Source organism: Lindgomyces ingoldianus (assembly GCF_010093535.1).
Source record: "Lindgomyces ingoldianus strain ATCC 200398 unplaced genomic scaffold BDR25scaffold_5, whole genome shotgun sequence".
NCBI classification, from domain to species: Eukaryota; Fungi; Ascomycota; class Dothideomycetes; order Pleosporales; family Lindgomycetaceae; genus Lindgomyces; species Lindgomyces ingoldianus.
Window position 1 is genome coordinate 1,222,184 of NW_022985166.1, and position 14,568 is coordinate 1,236,751.

At 45.5% G+C, this 14,568-nt stretch overlaps 6 protein-coding genes across 6 annotated transcripts; 4 read left to right on the top strand and 2 right to left on the bottom strand.

Annotated features, from left to right (window-relative positions):
* Positions 1-1,684: 1,684 nt before the first annotated feature.
* BDR25DRAFT_350756 (uncharacterized protein) lies at positions 1,685-3,092 on the top strand (the record flags this gene model as incomplete). Its single annotated transcript, XM_033694753.1, has 11 exons — positions 1,685-1,708; positions 1,760-1,808; positions 1,890-1,982; positions 2,015-2,397; positions 2,449-2,478; positions 2,555-2,587; positions 2,611-2,655; positions 2,714-2,747; positions 2,774-2,867; positions 2,909-2,923; positions 2,984-3,092. The coding sequence occupies 11 exons, from the start codon at positions 1,685-1,687 to the stop codon at positions 3,090-3,092; spliced, it is 909 nt and encodes a 302-aa protein (XP_033552214.1).
* A 2,241-nt stretch (positions 3,093-5,333) lies between these two features.
* Positions 5,334-6,010, top strand: BDR25DRAFT_310763 (uncharacterized protein; the record flags this gene model as incomplete). Its single annotated transcript, XM_033691180.1, has 2 exons — positions 5,334-5,360; positions 5,426-6,010. 2 exons carry the CDS (start codon positions 5,334-5,336, stop codon positions 6,008-6,010), a joined length of 612 nt encoding a protein of 203 aa, XP_033552215.1.
* Positions 6,011-6,158: 148 nt separating this feature from the next.
* On the top strand, positions 6,159-6,540 carry BDR25DRAFT_102196 (uncharacterized protein). The gene has a single exon (XM_033683460.1). The coding sequence runs from the start codon at positions 6,214-6,216 to the stop codon at positions 6,493-6,495; it is 282 nt and encodes a 93-aa protein (XP_033552216.1). The 5' UTR covers positions 6,159-6,213; the 3' UTR covers positions 6,496-6,540.
* Positions 6,541-6,543: 3 nt separating this feature from the next.
* BDR25DRAFT_212787 (uncharacterized protein) lies at positions 6,544-8,488 on the bottom strand (the record flags this gene model as incomplete). The annotated part of the gene is made up of 3 exons (XM_033684731.1): positions 6,544-7,266; positions 7,507-8,146; positions 8,208-8,488. 3 exons carry the CDS (start codon positions 8,486-8,488, stop codon positions 6,544-6,546), a joined length of 1,644 nt encoding a protein of 547 aa, XP_033552217.1.
* A 3,724-nt stretch (positions 8,489-12,212) lies between these two features.
* On the top strand, positions 12,213-12,854 carry BDR25DRAFT_213443 (uncharacterized protein; the record flags this gene model as incomplete). The annotated part of the gene is made up of 1 exon (XM_033684752.1): positions 12,213-12,854. One exon carries the CDS (start codon positions 12,213-12,215, stop codon positions 12,852-12,854), a length of 642 nt encoding a protein of 213 aa, XP_033552218.1.
* A 136-nt stretch (positions 12,855-12,990) lies between these two features.
* BDR25DRAFT_310766 (uncharacterized protein) lies at positions 12,991-14,294 on the bottom strand (the record flags this gene model as incomplete). The annotated part of the gene is made up of 4 exons (XM_033691181.1): positions 12,991-13,285; positions 13,345-13,817; positions 14,055-14,200; positions 14,279-14,294. 4 exons carry the CDS (start codon positions 14,292-14,294, stop codon positions 12,991-12,993), a joined length of 930 nt encoding a protein of 309 aa, XP_033552219.1.
* Between the last annotated feature and the right edge of the window lie 274 nt (positions 14,295-14,568).

Genomic DNA, 14,568 nt, shown 5'->3' on the forward strand with positions numbered 1-14,568 from the left:
AGAGCATAATTTAAATTAATTTTTATTATATTAAAGTCCTTATTTATAACTGTGCTAGTTTAAGGGTGTATTAGGGCTTATATAGGGAGGAACCTTATGTTATTATTATAGGTAGTAATTAGGTTTACATATGCATTAAGGTTATTTAGAAGGGGTTCTCCTACTATAGCACATTACAGTTTAGTTAAAAGGGAGTTATATAAGGCTATAATTAGACCTATTTTATTTAGGCCTATATTAAATGTAAGTTAGTAGAACTTAGTAAAGTGTAAAGTAAAGCTTTTTTTTTTATTATAAAGTGTTTAGGTAACTTAGAGCTGTTAACTTTTTATTTAAGTCTTTATAAGTTACTTATAGAAACACTATAAATTAATCTAGGTTAATAATATCCTTATGTATTAGTAAGTTAATTAAGGCTGTTATATTATAGTTAAGTTAAAAGTAGGTATATAGTAACTAAAAGTGTTTAAAAAAGAATTAGTTTATATTTTCTTTAAGTTTATATTAAAGCTTACATAGAAAAAAAGGTAGGTTTTTCTATTTTCTATTAAATAGTAGGGGATTAGAGAGTTAGTTAGATTTTATTACTAAGTTAGAAAAGTTATAGGTTATAAGTAGTATTAGGTAAAAAAAAGTTAAGCTATCTCTAGACTTCTAAGTAAGCTTTAAGGCTAGTAAGTTCTTAGTTCTTACTACTATAATAAAAGTTAAAGCAGAAATAGACTACTTAATAACATAAAGCTATTCTTTAAAGTTCTTTTAAAAAGCTTTAAAGCTTATAACATAGCAGCTTTTCTATAAAGTAAGCGCTTTTTAGAAAGCTTTTTAGCTTACTCTAATAGCTTAGAGTTATGCAAGTACTAAGCTTATTAAATTAAATTTAAAGGCTATTCTTAGCTAGAGTTTTAACACAACATAATGTTATAATTATGCATAAGTAAGGTTATAGAGCTTTACAGAGGTCTAGTTTAATTACTACATAAAGTATTATAGTAGGTATAAGACGTTATGTAAGGAACAGAAAGGTTTAGAAAGAAATTAGTAATTAAATACTTTCCAATACGGTTATGTCTGGGATCCGGGGAGGATACCGTGACAAGGAGGAACGTTTGACGAAAGCTGCTACATAGTACGAGCAATAAGCTCGAACAGTATGTTGCAGCATTTTGCAGCATGTTGCAGCAAATTGCAGCATGTTGCAGCAAATTGCAGCATGTTGCAAGCTGGTCGCGCATAGGGCTAGTGCGCGAGGGACTCGGATCGGAAAAACAAAAGCCGAGCAACACGAGTAGAGCAGAAAAAGGATCGATAAATCAATACAATCAATCATCATCCCATACATCATATCCAAACCCATCATTCATCTCAGGAAGCCCAGAAACAGTGCTTCAATCTGACAAAGTAATACTTTAAAAGCTTACTTTACTAATATTAGCTTAAAAGTTTAAGCTTACTAATTTTTTTTTTAGCTACTTTACACTTTTAAGCGCACTACTATATACTTATAGTTTATTAGTTATTTTTGTATAGCTTTACTTTAGTATTTACTTTGTTAAAGCTAAGGGGGTGTGTTGCATGTGTCTTACGCAATATTATACCTATGTTGTAAAGATGGGATAGTAGGTAGCACGGATAGCACTGAGAGCAAGGTTTCGGAGAAAGATAGGAGTGTATTGTAAGAGAGATGAATTGCTGCCAAGCTTCGCTTGTCAGGATTCATGCTTATATACGAAGCACAGGTCATGTGACCTCTAAACAGGTCAGGGGAGGCCATACTGGCCTGTTCTGGGACATCCGGCCTTACATATGTACTGCACTATTTACTTATTAGGCATAGCTCCTTTCTTGTACAGTATATAGTCAGCCTAGAGCTCTATTAAGCTCCTCAGGCCTTACAATACACTTGTGCAATCCACTTTGTTTGGATCTTAGTACCTTGTTGATTTGCTTACCATATGACCCCTTCTCAGCTCATGCAAGAAGTTCTGCCCCACCTGTCAGGCCAACCCTTAAGGGATTGACCCTCTCAGGCAATCCAAGGTTGAGCCCGACAAAGATATCTATCAGGCAAGCAAAGATCGGGTTCAGCGTTTGAAGACTCTCTCATCTGTCTGGGAACAACAACGATGGCCAGATCCGGAGGAACTGCGCGGATTAATAGACCAGATTTCAAGCCGTATTGAGATCGATGAAGAAACGTACGACACTGCAGCGGTTGTAAGCAACGGACAATCTTTAGAGAACGCAAGTTGGGCAATTCTGAGGAAGAGTCCGAAAGTAATGCGTGCTGTCAGACCCTTTCACCAAAAACGCCCAGCGAAAGTAAAGACCACCCAGGAAAAGCCCAGGCAAAGAATGTCGGATGTCGGTGTCCCCCGCTTGCAGCAAAGAGAGAAGGTGATATCCCGACGGTCTGACGGATTCCTGGCACTTCCACACTGGCAGTAGACTGCTGAGTTTCCTTCATGCTTTCCAGATGTTTTTTCTTGGCCGATCCTGTATCTGTACTAGTAAACTCTTTCTATTACCCTTTCTTGCCCGCACCCCGTCTCAGAACCTACCTTCAATATCACTCTTCATGCCTAAAGTAGCCTTTTCTACCTATGACAGAAGGCTATGACTGCTCGCCCTGTTACACTCCTCGAATACATCAATGTACCTCTCTTTTCACAGCATTCCCCCACACAACTTACAGTGACCTCATTGAATACAGAAACCTGCGCCGTACATTCCACTCCCCACTCCCAGTGATCCCGATTCCGACTCATTTGAGATATTATCCCAATATCAGGATCTTCAGCCTTTGACGCACGTTATTCCGGTCCTGGGCGTGGAAACGACATGGCCATGCCATTTGCTGGCGATTAGTTCCCCCACATGCTGTTCAGAACATCCTTGCGGACTATAGCTTCAACTACTTGACGTTCTAAAGTGGCCTCTGAAATTGTTTCTGCTCATCCGGGTGTCTTTTCAATTCCGTTAGCAATTTCCTAGTTGTTTCCATAGTCACCATGTATCAGGGACAGGGCTTCCAACGAGGCGTATTACTATACGATTGGGCGATTTTGAGGCCTGTACGAGTGAAGTTTTGAGTACGTTCGTACGACAGGAAGGAGGAGGGGTAGGTGTACGTGTAGTAACTGTCACAGCCTAGACTATAGGTCTCTAAAGACATAGAAATAAGGTCTAATTAACTATAAAATAACTAATTCTCCTCTAGGTGCCTTCTATAGGTGCTGCAGTAGCTGTACAATATTAGGTAAGTGCTCTCTATTAACTTTAACCTTTGCTCTCTTATTAGGGGTTAGATAATATAGCCATCTACTGCTACAGCTCGTAAGGCTAGTATCTATTAACTAGATAAGGCCTGTAAGGCAGTAAAGTGCGTAGATAGATAACTCTGCAATAGAAAATAGTTAGTAATAGGCATTTCTAAGACAACAGACTGCAAGTAGATAGATTAAAACACTTAAAAAAAGATTTAAGCGTCTGCTTAAAACTTTTAGTTAATTAGAACCTTAGAAACTTAGAAACCCCATAAACGCTTCCTGTAGACCTGCTGCTTACTAGCCCTTCTACTCTTTCTAAATCACTATATAAACTTCCTAAAAGGGTAATACAATCTGTACTACGTACCGTACCTAGGGCATCATTAGATGTACAGTACGGCTCACGAAGTTGGTATGTTCGTACTGAACACGTGACCGTTACGGTTCACTTTGTACGGACCGTAGTACGGCCCGTTGGAAGTCCTGATCAGGGAAAAGACTTGGCGAATACTTCCTAGACTAAGACTCCACGCATAGCTATGAGAATGAAGCAGCTTGTGGCCCCCCGAATGTTGTAGCTGTCATCGATTGGATCCCAAGTAGGGGCCTTCCATCCTTCCCAGCAATCGAGCCGCTGGTAGCGTCGGGACATGTCTCCACCCGCAAGATTCCGCACAGTAGCGCCACTTGCCAAAGTTGTAAGGGCAAGAATTCAATTAAATCTCTTAAAGTCGGAGTTCTAGATTTTTTTGGTAAGGATATCTTAGACTCTATTACAGATCACGCCTAGCAGGTCTAAGAAGCGGAATAGAATATCAGCTGCTGTAAACATGAGCCTGACAATAGCTACTTTAGTCTGAAGACCCTCGTATGTCTTGCCTGACTTGGGTCGGTTTGCTTTATATCGAATTTAAATTGTTTGCCGCTTTAGCGTTCAGGTACGTGGAACCCCCCGTGTCCACGGGGTTCTTCCATAAGTTGTGGTTTCTTGTTTATTTTACTGTAATTGGACGTTTTGACCATATGTGCTCGGCCAGAGTAACGACCTGTCACGCTTCTCAAATACGTCACTGCACCTTCTCTATAGCTGTTACTGTAACCACGCCAAGCCACTACCTACTAGTGTCTGTACCTCTCTATGTATAGCGGCTGCCCTAGAGGCTCCAGAACAGTACAAAACTTTCCCGCTGCACCACCGCCAGGCATACAGTTACCGTACGCACAACATAACAACCTAGCTAAAGATAGAGCCAGTGGTTCTTTACATCATCCTTTGTAACTGCAGCGTATTTTGCAGATTGAACCCTGAGGGAGGTCTGCACATTTATTCTAGTCACATGTTTCTCTGCTCTACGAGGATAGCCGCCACTTGTCCTACTTGCATCCCTGTCACTTGTCACTTCCCACCGGCGAACAGCGCGATTGTCGCATTTTGCTTTGGCAATCAACACCACCGTAAAGCTCACAGCTAGGAAGGGACGTGGTATTGCTCTGAGTGCGGTTTTGGTCCACCTCAGCCTTGCGCCTTTCTCGAGGGGCGTAATCCCGGGGCGTTATTTCCATCCTTGGCGAATGCTTTTTCCAAGATGTTGGGGCTGTGAGCTGTAAAGCTCGAATTTCGTCATGAAATTCGCCTAGAAGCAAAGCCGAATGACCAGACACGGTGGAACACGTCTGCTCTACCGCCAGCGAGCATGGATTCGTAGCGGAGAAGGGGCGCTGATGGCGTTGCTCCGCCCCGAGCCTCATTCTTTTCACATCAAATAACCAGACGCGGCGGAACACGTTTGCTCTACCGCACCCCGAGTAGGGATCCAAGGCGGGAAAGGGGCGCTGAAGGAGTCGCCGCGCCCTGCGGATGACACTTTTCCAGACTCCAAGTGGACATACAGGCTGTGGCAAGGATGAAGCTCTACCCGTGCGCATTAGCTTCTCAATTTTATATAAATCGATACTTAGACGGGCAATTTTGTGACTTTCGTCGAAATATCGCCTCAATTCTTCCCCCATATAAAGCGAAAATGCTGTCACTCGTGCCGGGAACTGCTCCTGTTGTCCAAACACATGGTAGCAGTTATTTCCATGGCACCTGTGAGTGGACTTGTGCTTGTGATCCTTCCCTTAGTATCTCCCTTTAACTCACCGCATATTTCTAGGAGTACGAGACAAATTCTGAGCTCTGGGGTATTGCTTTCGGAGGGCAATACTATCCAACCGCTGACAACTTCGATGTCGCCACAAACGATGCCAATCAGGCCCTGAGCCTATATCCTATTAGGGTATCCCAACCATCACCCAGGCCTTTAGTAAATGCGACCCTCCAGTGCTTTAACCAGTCCGTGGGTAACCTCGATATCGCCGACACGCAGGAAGCCGATCAAAACTCTTGTCAACACCATGTTAGCACATTCCCACCATCATCCAGGCTTTCAGCGAATGCAGTCTCCCAGTATCCTGGTCCAGGTTGCATCCAAGCATCATACCTAACTCTGGGATTTGGTGAATATGTGGACTACGAACAGACCGATAATAGTGGTGGAATACCATACAATATTAGCTCTTCAAGTACACACCATTCGACCAATGGACCCACTCATAGATGGCATCAACCCACTTCCAGCCTCGTCACACCCAATTTGACTTCTGGTTATGAGGGCCTTTCACAAGACTATCTACACCCATTCAATGAGGTCGATCCACCCACGGCGATACCACTTGAACTAACAAACCACGTCGAGTAAGTGCACATGAGGCGAATTGAGGCACAGTATATACTAAACTGCGTTCTAAAAGTAGCTCCTTATTTAATATGAATGCTTTCGATGAACCAAGATCGCATTTAGAATTTATCTGGGATGCTAATATCTTGGGTGATGACATGGTTGTAGACTTGAATAGACTCACCCCTCTGTATGTTCATACTGACTCCAACCTTGGATACCGCATGTTATTGATCTGTACCAGTGTCACCCCTATCTCTACACCAGAGGAGCTACCGGTTTCTAGTCCAGAACCCTCTCTGTCTTCCCTTGATACTTCCTCATCACAACCTCGTTTTGCTTGTCATTACCCGCAATGCGGTAGTACATTCAACCGACGCGCCGACCGTGATCGTCATGCAAGGGTACATGATGGTGTAAGAGAGTATGTCTGTCCGAAGACGAACTGCCTAAAGGAGTTCTATCGCAAGGATAAGCTCCAGGGACATTTGGAGAACGGACACTAGATCGAGCGGAACTCATGTATTTTATCACATCAAGGGAAATGTTATTCCTCAAGATACTAGCACCGAGTCAACATCGAACAGGAAGTGGATGACGGTCGTCGATAACGCGAACGGTTTAAGTGTTTTCTTCCAGCCGCTTACTATGCCATCATCCCTAGATTTTTCCGAACCAAGATCCATCTGTACGCAGTTAGACCTACGAAATTCGCAATCCTCGCTCCCCTTTAACTTACGAAGCTGGAACTGCGCCCAGTGGTAGGGATCATCCTCATCCCAGTCCTCCCACAGTTCAAGAACAGCTGCCTGAACTGCAACAGCGAGGTTGACAATGCCGTCTTTCCTGCTGCTAAACACCCTTTTGTAGAAACTTTTAGCAAATTCTCTGGCGTCAGATGTCTGCGTGGGCCATCGGGTGGCAATTACGCTGGTAGCACCAGCACACAGAAACGCCGAAAGCAGTCCCAGGGGATCATCGTTCGGCGCGACATCGTCCTCGCCAGATGCGCACGCTAGGAGGACTACCACTGCTGAGTCTAGCTGCAGGTCGAAGATTTCCATCACGCTCAATAGGCCATCGTCCCAGGGCAAGCCTGCGGTAGCAAGTCGAGGTTCTAGCTGCAATGCTCGGTCTCGACGCTGAGCTGCTTCTAGATATGCATGTCCGTGGTAATGCAAGAGCCTAACCCCTCGAGACCGACTCATGAAAACATCGCGGGTGACTTCGTTCCCACTCGCAAAACTCGTCTGGAGCAATTTGTCGGCCAGCCCGTCCTGCGCTGTTGCATACATGCGCGATTCTTCCTTGGTGTCACCTGGACCAAGTCGGGTGAATGCGGCTGTGGGGACGCTGTTAAGTACCGCAGAATTTGTGACACTGTTGACACAAGTCTGGAGTAATGAAAGACTCGGACAGAAAACCACTGGATTTGAGGCGATCAGAGGCTTACCCATGGGGCCGAAAGGGATGGCCTGCAATGGAACTGCATGGAGAATCCCACTGGGACAGAGAACGAGCAAGTCCTTAGGCTTTGCAAATCCTTCCAACTTCTCGAGAATTGGTGTTAGAGTTTTCAACCGCGTGACTTTGTGTAACCGCCTTCGGTCTGTTTGGCCTTGGTGAAGGGAAGATACTCCCAACTCACTGTAAACCCACTTTTCGATCATGTGGTAATCCATCTCTACGACACCTTTTTTTATCCGACCTTCAGTCCCGTTATAGGCGACAATGAATAAGGTATCATAATATCGCGTCCAATCAACGAATATGACACTCTGCCCTTCCTCGAAATGCGCTTCGGCGATTTCAGCCATAGTCCAGACTGACTCTTCCTGAAAGTCAGGCGGCTCGTCTCCTATATCCAACACAGTTGGGATACTAGGGACTCTCGATCCGGCTCCTCCAAAAGTGACCAAGTCCGGAGCTCGCACTCCACGTTCAAGTCGTCGAGAGATGGTATCTCGGAGCGAGACTGCTTTCCATTTTTGGATTGCCATTAATAATGGTCCCGGATCCCCTGTCAGTCGCGACTTATCCATCTCAAGGCCCATCTCATTCCAATAGAGCTCTTCCATATCGCCGAAGTAGAAGAGTCTACTGTTTTCTAAAGCCTGCATGGCCGGTAAATCTCCAAGCCTTCGACGAAGAGCTAGACTGTACATGGTCAATTACAAATGGTGGATAATTATTCAAGACTGTGGCAAAATCTACTCACTTTCCAGCAATGGCTTTCCGAACGGGAGACAGGCCTGCTTCAACGTGGTAAAGTAACCGCCGTTGGTTTGCTTGCTGATTGTCTGTTATGTTCTCTTTCCCCTCTATGCCTTCACCCCAGTCAAGTTCTTCAATCAGACTCTGAACTTCTCTCAGGTGAGCCCGGGTAAGAACCAGGCTGGCTTCTAGGCCATTCTTATAAGAAGACTGGCGCGATCCTTCGCCCCAAAAGAAGTCGACGGCTTGGTTCAGGTAGGCAAACGCGATATCTTGGAGTTCCATAAAACTTGGCCTATCTTGGTAGATCCACGATGTCATGCGTCGTCCAATCTTTAGCCGCAAAACGGCTTGTGTGTACCCGTCGGATCCAGCAGCTCGTAATTGACCCAAGTCGTAACTAAGTAGTGAAAGTATTGGGTTAGCTAGCATCTCGGCAGTGGTACCAAGAGCTTGACAGGCTTCTGAGAAGAAGAGCCCTTGAAACTCGCAGGGTAGTATAAGTAATAGGTCGACGGCAAGTTTTAGGGCCCTGTACACAGTCAAGATCACCTGCGGCGACATGATTTGGTCGCCATCATCCTCTACAATATGCCGAACAAGTTGTGCTGGCCAAAGAAGTGACTCGATAGGAAGACTCCCGGCCGAGATGGTAAACTCTGACGCCTCTATCTGTGCCAAAGCTGACTGACACAGCCGAGCGATTACCCTGTCGAAGGAAAAAGCAAGGCTCGCAATTTCGTAGATGCGATCTTCATCGGCTATTGTCGACACCATATTCCCAGCGCACCGGAAGTGTAACATTGTTGCGTAGTCTAAGAGCATCGGGTCATGACGGGCGTGAGCAATTCGTAGGTGCAGGAGTGCAAATGCGGATGACTCGGCGAAGTTGTTATTGATTTCGTAGATTTGGCTGAGAAGTTTCGAACCTTCAAGGAACAGCTGGTCGCTGAGAAGTCCTTCGCTGGGGTGAAAAATGTTCTCACAAAGCATGACAAAAGTTGGCCCTTCGATCCAGTTGCGCATCGAACGAATTTGGCAAGTCCTGAACAAGAGTTCATCGCCCGCCTCCTTAGCTATCGGAAGAAGCTGCTGGTATAAATGTGGTCCTGTCGGGAGCAATGATCTTGAGAGAATGTTATCAGACTTGTTGAGTCCAACGGCTGCTTTGAACTCGTAAAACTTGACAAGCCCCTTAAAATATCCCTGGGCCCAGAAGCGAGTCTCAATATCGCCCCAGGCCGGTAGTTCTGCAATATCGAGACTTATATTATATCGTAAGCTTAGGAGTACCGCCTCGGCCTGACCAAGCGATGAGCCACACAATCCAAATAGTTGCCAGGCTCGACTAAGATTGTCCCTCATAGTGTCGCTGTCTGGATCGTCCAGCTCATTTTCTGCCAAAGCATAGCCCAAAAGAAGTCTAGCAGAGCCTTCAATCCCGGCGATTTGACTTCCGCTGAGACCTTCACTACCTTCACATTTAGCCAGCATGGACGAGAAGTCTTCGAGGTTCTCTATGGCAGGTTTTGTTTGTGGGAGGAATATTCTCCGGTGATGGAGGTATTCTGTTCTCTCTAGTTCAAAGATTATTTCTTCTTCTTTCTGAGTTTGTAGCTCCATGTCCAGGACATATGATGCTAGATCATGAGCTCCAGTTCTTGCCAAGGCGCGTCGAAGATGGCGAAGTCGTGTCGCAAGGTTTGACACAAAGCCAGACTGTAAAATATTGTTTCTGTCCCTAGTTGCTAATAAGAATATCTTAAAGCAGTATAGCTCAAGAATACACTGTATCAGGCTCTACTAGTGAGCAGAGTTTATCATCACTATCAGTGGGAGGACTCACATTTACGCGCGTCAAATGTAATTCGGATGGTGAGGCAAGCTGCTCTAAGGTAGTAACTGCCCTTAACAGCGCATCTACCCACTGTCCCTGCGTAAAGCAGCGAAAATAGACTTCACACAGCTTGAATAGATCGCGAAATACGAAGTACTCTGGACCTTGTGCTTTGGCTTGACCCTGGATAAATTCGACTGCGGAGTGTGCGACACGATATGCTTCTGAGACAGCTCCACGAAGTTCGTAGAAGCATATCATTCTGAACATGTGAAAGGGGTTGAGATGGTCTAGCTCTGGAATTATGTCTGCCGCCGTTTTGAAATCTCTACATGAGGTGAGGCGTGTAAATGAGGCCAAAAGGGTATCAGCAGATTCAGGCCATGGAACATAGTCAGAAGAGCTGTTCACTATATTTTTGACACCACCTCGACATTGACCAAAATACTGCTCCTAGATTATGGAATATGAATCATTCATCTCAGCGAATATGCCAAGTGATAGAGACACTCACCATTCGGGTTAGGAGTCGCTTGTACGTTGACGTGTACTTTTGCCATCTTTGCATGCTCTCCGACAGAGACCACTAAGTTCCTGTAAGTCGACAAACTTCCATGTCCTATCTTGGGGTCACACATCAACATTTGGAGAACCCGGTTTCCGACGCCTCAGCAGAGCTTCCACTTCTCTAAATATGGGGAGCGAGGATGAACTAAGCTATAGTATTTGCGAATTAAAATAATTGTCTCATAAGCTAGATGGAGTCTTACATCGAAACCCTTCGACAGCATCTCGATATATCTTGCGGACTCTGAGATTTTATCTGTAGATATTGGCACCTCTATAGCACCACCACTGTTACATCTAGCAGCCAGGTGCGCATTCATGGCATCTTTGCATTTTTTGGTAGAAGTGCTATCAAGATCAGTAGTAAAAAGTTGCTTTCTAAGTATTAGAACGTTCGTTGAATCGGCATTCTGAACACTTTGTGCAACGACTTGTTGGCCTTTCAGGGCAAGGTATAACGGATGAAACCAACCAGAATACTCTGCTCGCACAAGTTGAAGCTCAAGAACAGGTTTGACGCCGTCTTGTACTTGGCGCCAGTTCCAGTCCTCTGGGGCGAGGAGTCGAATGACACCATCTAAGGCAACCTGTAACTGGACATCATCTAGAGATCTTTCAAGCTGCGTCAACAAGTTGCGAGATTCATCTTCATTTCGCGTTCTTGAAATAAGCTGTTCGAAGATCAGGGGGCTGAAGAACCAGGGATAATGTAAATAAAAGGACTGGCTGGTGGTACCCTGCTCGAATCTCTGAAGCAGTGCAAGGTCCTCACCATTTGCTGGCGGAAGAGATAGGCGACGATAGTGGATCCGATAGAACGAATGCGTCAGATCATGTTCATCGCTGGTTCCGTTAGATTGGCATTGCGAGCATAGGTCGAAGTCTTCGCATTTGGAACAGCGGAACCGCACGCCGATGACAGGCTGTCAGAAGATTTGTTAGCAAGGAACAACACCACACGAAAATAGTCCAGAAAAAGAGTCGTGAGCATACATTCCTGCAGATATCGCATTGGATATCTTGATGAACATATTCATTCTCGATAGTACAGGTAATGTCGATTGCGTCTAACAGTGTGGGTAGTATTTGGCTCTCGGTGTCTTCCATGATGAAAATTAAGCCACGGGAATTAATTGGAGACAATCTTTTCCGAAAATATCTCCGACTAATTGCTATTTATCAATCTCTAGACTGACAGATATGGCAGACAGGAAGATTCAGCAGAAGCAAGTCGCATTCTGACGTGTTCTGCCAAGGGTTGCAGCTTGGCAATCCAGGCAGCCAACCTTGCAGGTGGAATCTTGACAAGCCCCTGCCCCACTTTCCAAGTCCCGCCATTGTCTGAAACGTCCATCCAGTATATCTTAACATGATTCTTACTCTATAATTACGTAGATTTCCTTTGATAGGTGCCCAAAAGTAATCCTGTGTGCTAGCCTATCTTTACGTACCCATCTCCCATTTGCCTGAGGGAATTACCCTCTTGTACTCACAATGGCGGATCTTATAACGCCTATTGAACTCTTCTTCGAGCCTGACACCGAACTAGCGGAGCGTGACGCGCAGCCCTTCAGTGTCGACCTCATTCGCGCGAGCAAAGTCACCATGACAGCAACCCACATACGCTACGGAAAATTCGATGGAAAACCGGCATGTCTTGTCGTTGTCCAATTCGACTTTATTCCCACCTATCAAACCCGCTTCAAATATATTGAAATCGAGCTCAAGATCGTGCGAGGAGCTGGGTCCTCGATTATCACCTACCAGCCCCATTCATGGGAGGGTAAAGCTGGTGCGCTACCGGTCGAACAGACGTCTAAGTTCGGCAGTCAAGTGGGCGGTTCTGGTGGCGGTGCAACAGCAGGTCTAGACACAGGGTACGAGAGGCGTACGGAACGTACTGAGATCAAGAAGGCACGGATCTTTTCAGTGCTCGAGGATTCGACGGTGATGTGGCGTCTCAGCGAGAACGATGTGACTCGAGAGGGAGTTCCGAACCCCTTTCGAGCAGCTCTTATCGTTGAGACGGACGGGAAATTCTCGATTCGAGTTAAGTATGAAGCGAACATGTCTAGGTCTGTGGACCCGAGGTCCTGGAGATCAGCCCATGCGAGACTCACGGAGCCGTTGGATCTGAGCCAAAGCTCTGTTGGACAAGGGGTGGGTCCTGTCGTGGTAGGCATAGATGAGATGGAGAAAGGCTCGTTCAATCTTTCTGACTTTGCGCTGACTGAGTGGGACCTGTAAAATGGTGGTGTAGATACTAAGTCAGCACATAAATGTCAGATCGACGTGCAGATTACTCATTCTCTTAATCAAGAAGTTGGGCTTAATCTGATCGCTCTGACCTTAAGCATCCCTCTCTATGCAAGGGACGTTAAGATTAACGATGCTTTATGTAGAAACTTTCACCTCCAGATACTTGCTCTATATATATGATATTTCCTTCGTCGTATTCTTCACAAATCACAGCTAACATCCGTGCGAGGATAGACTGCTGTTCTAACTCATCATCTAGATCTACATGCGCGTCTCTCCTGTGGGAATGCCCAATGTTCTCTCGTCCTACGTCAGTATCAATATTGTGCTCAGTCTTTTGAAATATACAAGATCCACTCGACGGATTTTCTGATATGGCACAGGCTTCGCTCTTTGATGCCATATGAATGGGAGAGGAGCTACACGCGAGGTTTACATAAGTTTAGGTTATGCGTTGCATCTTAGTCTCCCTGCTTACAATATATATATGAAGGCACTGCTTGGGGAGGGGCTATACGTGATAACATCTTGGTTTTTCAGGACCTTGAAAATGGACTTTGCGGTGCGCAGAATAGGTATTAGTGTGGCGAAGCTCCTTCTACCACTCATAGCCTCGGTCATGGTCTGTCCCTTATCTCCGCTCCCATTTATCAAAAGCTGGAACAAGGAAGAGGCGGTCAGTTGGCGTTTTATGGCCTGCATCATCGGCATTGACTTCTTCCTGTTGTTGTTATTGTTGTGGGCATGGTTTGAGGTTGCAATAGTGAATAGAGGTAAGGCTCTCCCTGAATTGCCCTTTCCGGGGATTAATAAGAGCTCCAAAATAGGCACAAGACATGATTGGGAAGTCGTACTTGCGCTCCAGAGAAGAGAAGTTGCGGCTTGACCGGGATGGTCAGCATTATGTCGACAGAGAGGCATAAAACTTTGTGCTGGGTCGTCTGGTACACTCTGGTACTAGTGAGAGCAAGTGGGTTGCATTCAACTCTAAGCTGCATCCCCTACTACACATTCCGAAAACGATTGGAGGCGCGATGGCAGTCCGTCGGCATTCCTTGCCTTCACGTACCTAAGCTACTCCAAAACGGTCCCCCACTGCTCTTTGAGAGTAACCGAGGAGGTTCGCGCCTTTAGCGCATGCCACATATTTGCTCAATCATTTGATATCTTGCAAAACCGTTTCCCTACCCCATTGACTTTGAGCTCCCCACCATTGACTGTATAATCTTTGACATCTGAGTCCTTAACCTTGCTATTCATGCCGTTCACAACCTTAACCTTGTCCTTCTCAATTCCGGCGTCCTCTCGATTCTGAACATAACTCCACAACCTAACTAATAGCGACAATAGCTAGATGTTGTATATTTGCAGCAAGGGTGGATCCAAACAGCAGCGAAAAGCTAAGCGCGCACCAGCCATACATGGCATGGTCGGTAAGCTAGCAACACCGAAACCGAGAGCGGTAGGAACGATCAAATATTAGCCTAGGGACTCTCCACGCGAAGCAGCGTGAGGTATTTCTATGCGCAAATTAGCTTACTTTATAACTCAACTACATACGCTTCAAAGTTCTGAATGCCGCTTACCTTAACATCAATCCCAAAGCATAAGCAATCATCAACCGTTGCCACTTCCAAGACTCGTAGGTCCCGTATTCAGCCATGAGACTCACAACCCAGCACCATAGCGTGTGAGGATGCGG

What these genes read in the sequence shown, in the direction of transcription:
- BDR25DRAFT_102196 (XM_033683460.1), top strand. Translation starts at nt 6,214, where the DNA reads ATGTTATTGATCTGTACCAGTGTCACCCCTATCTCTACACCAGAGGAG.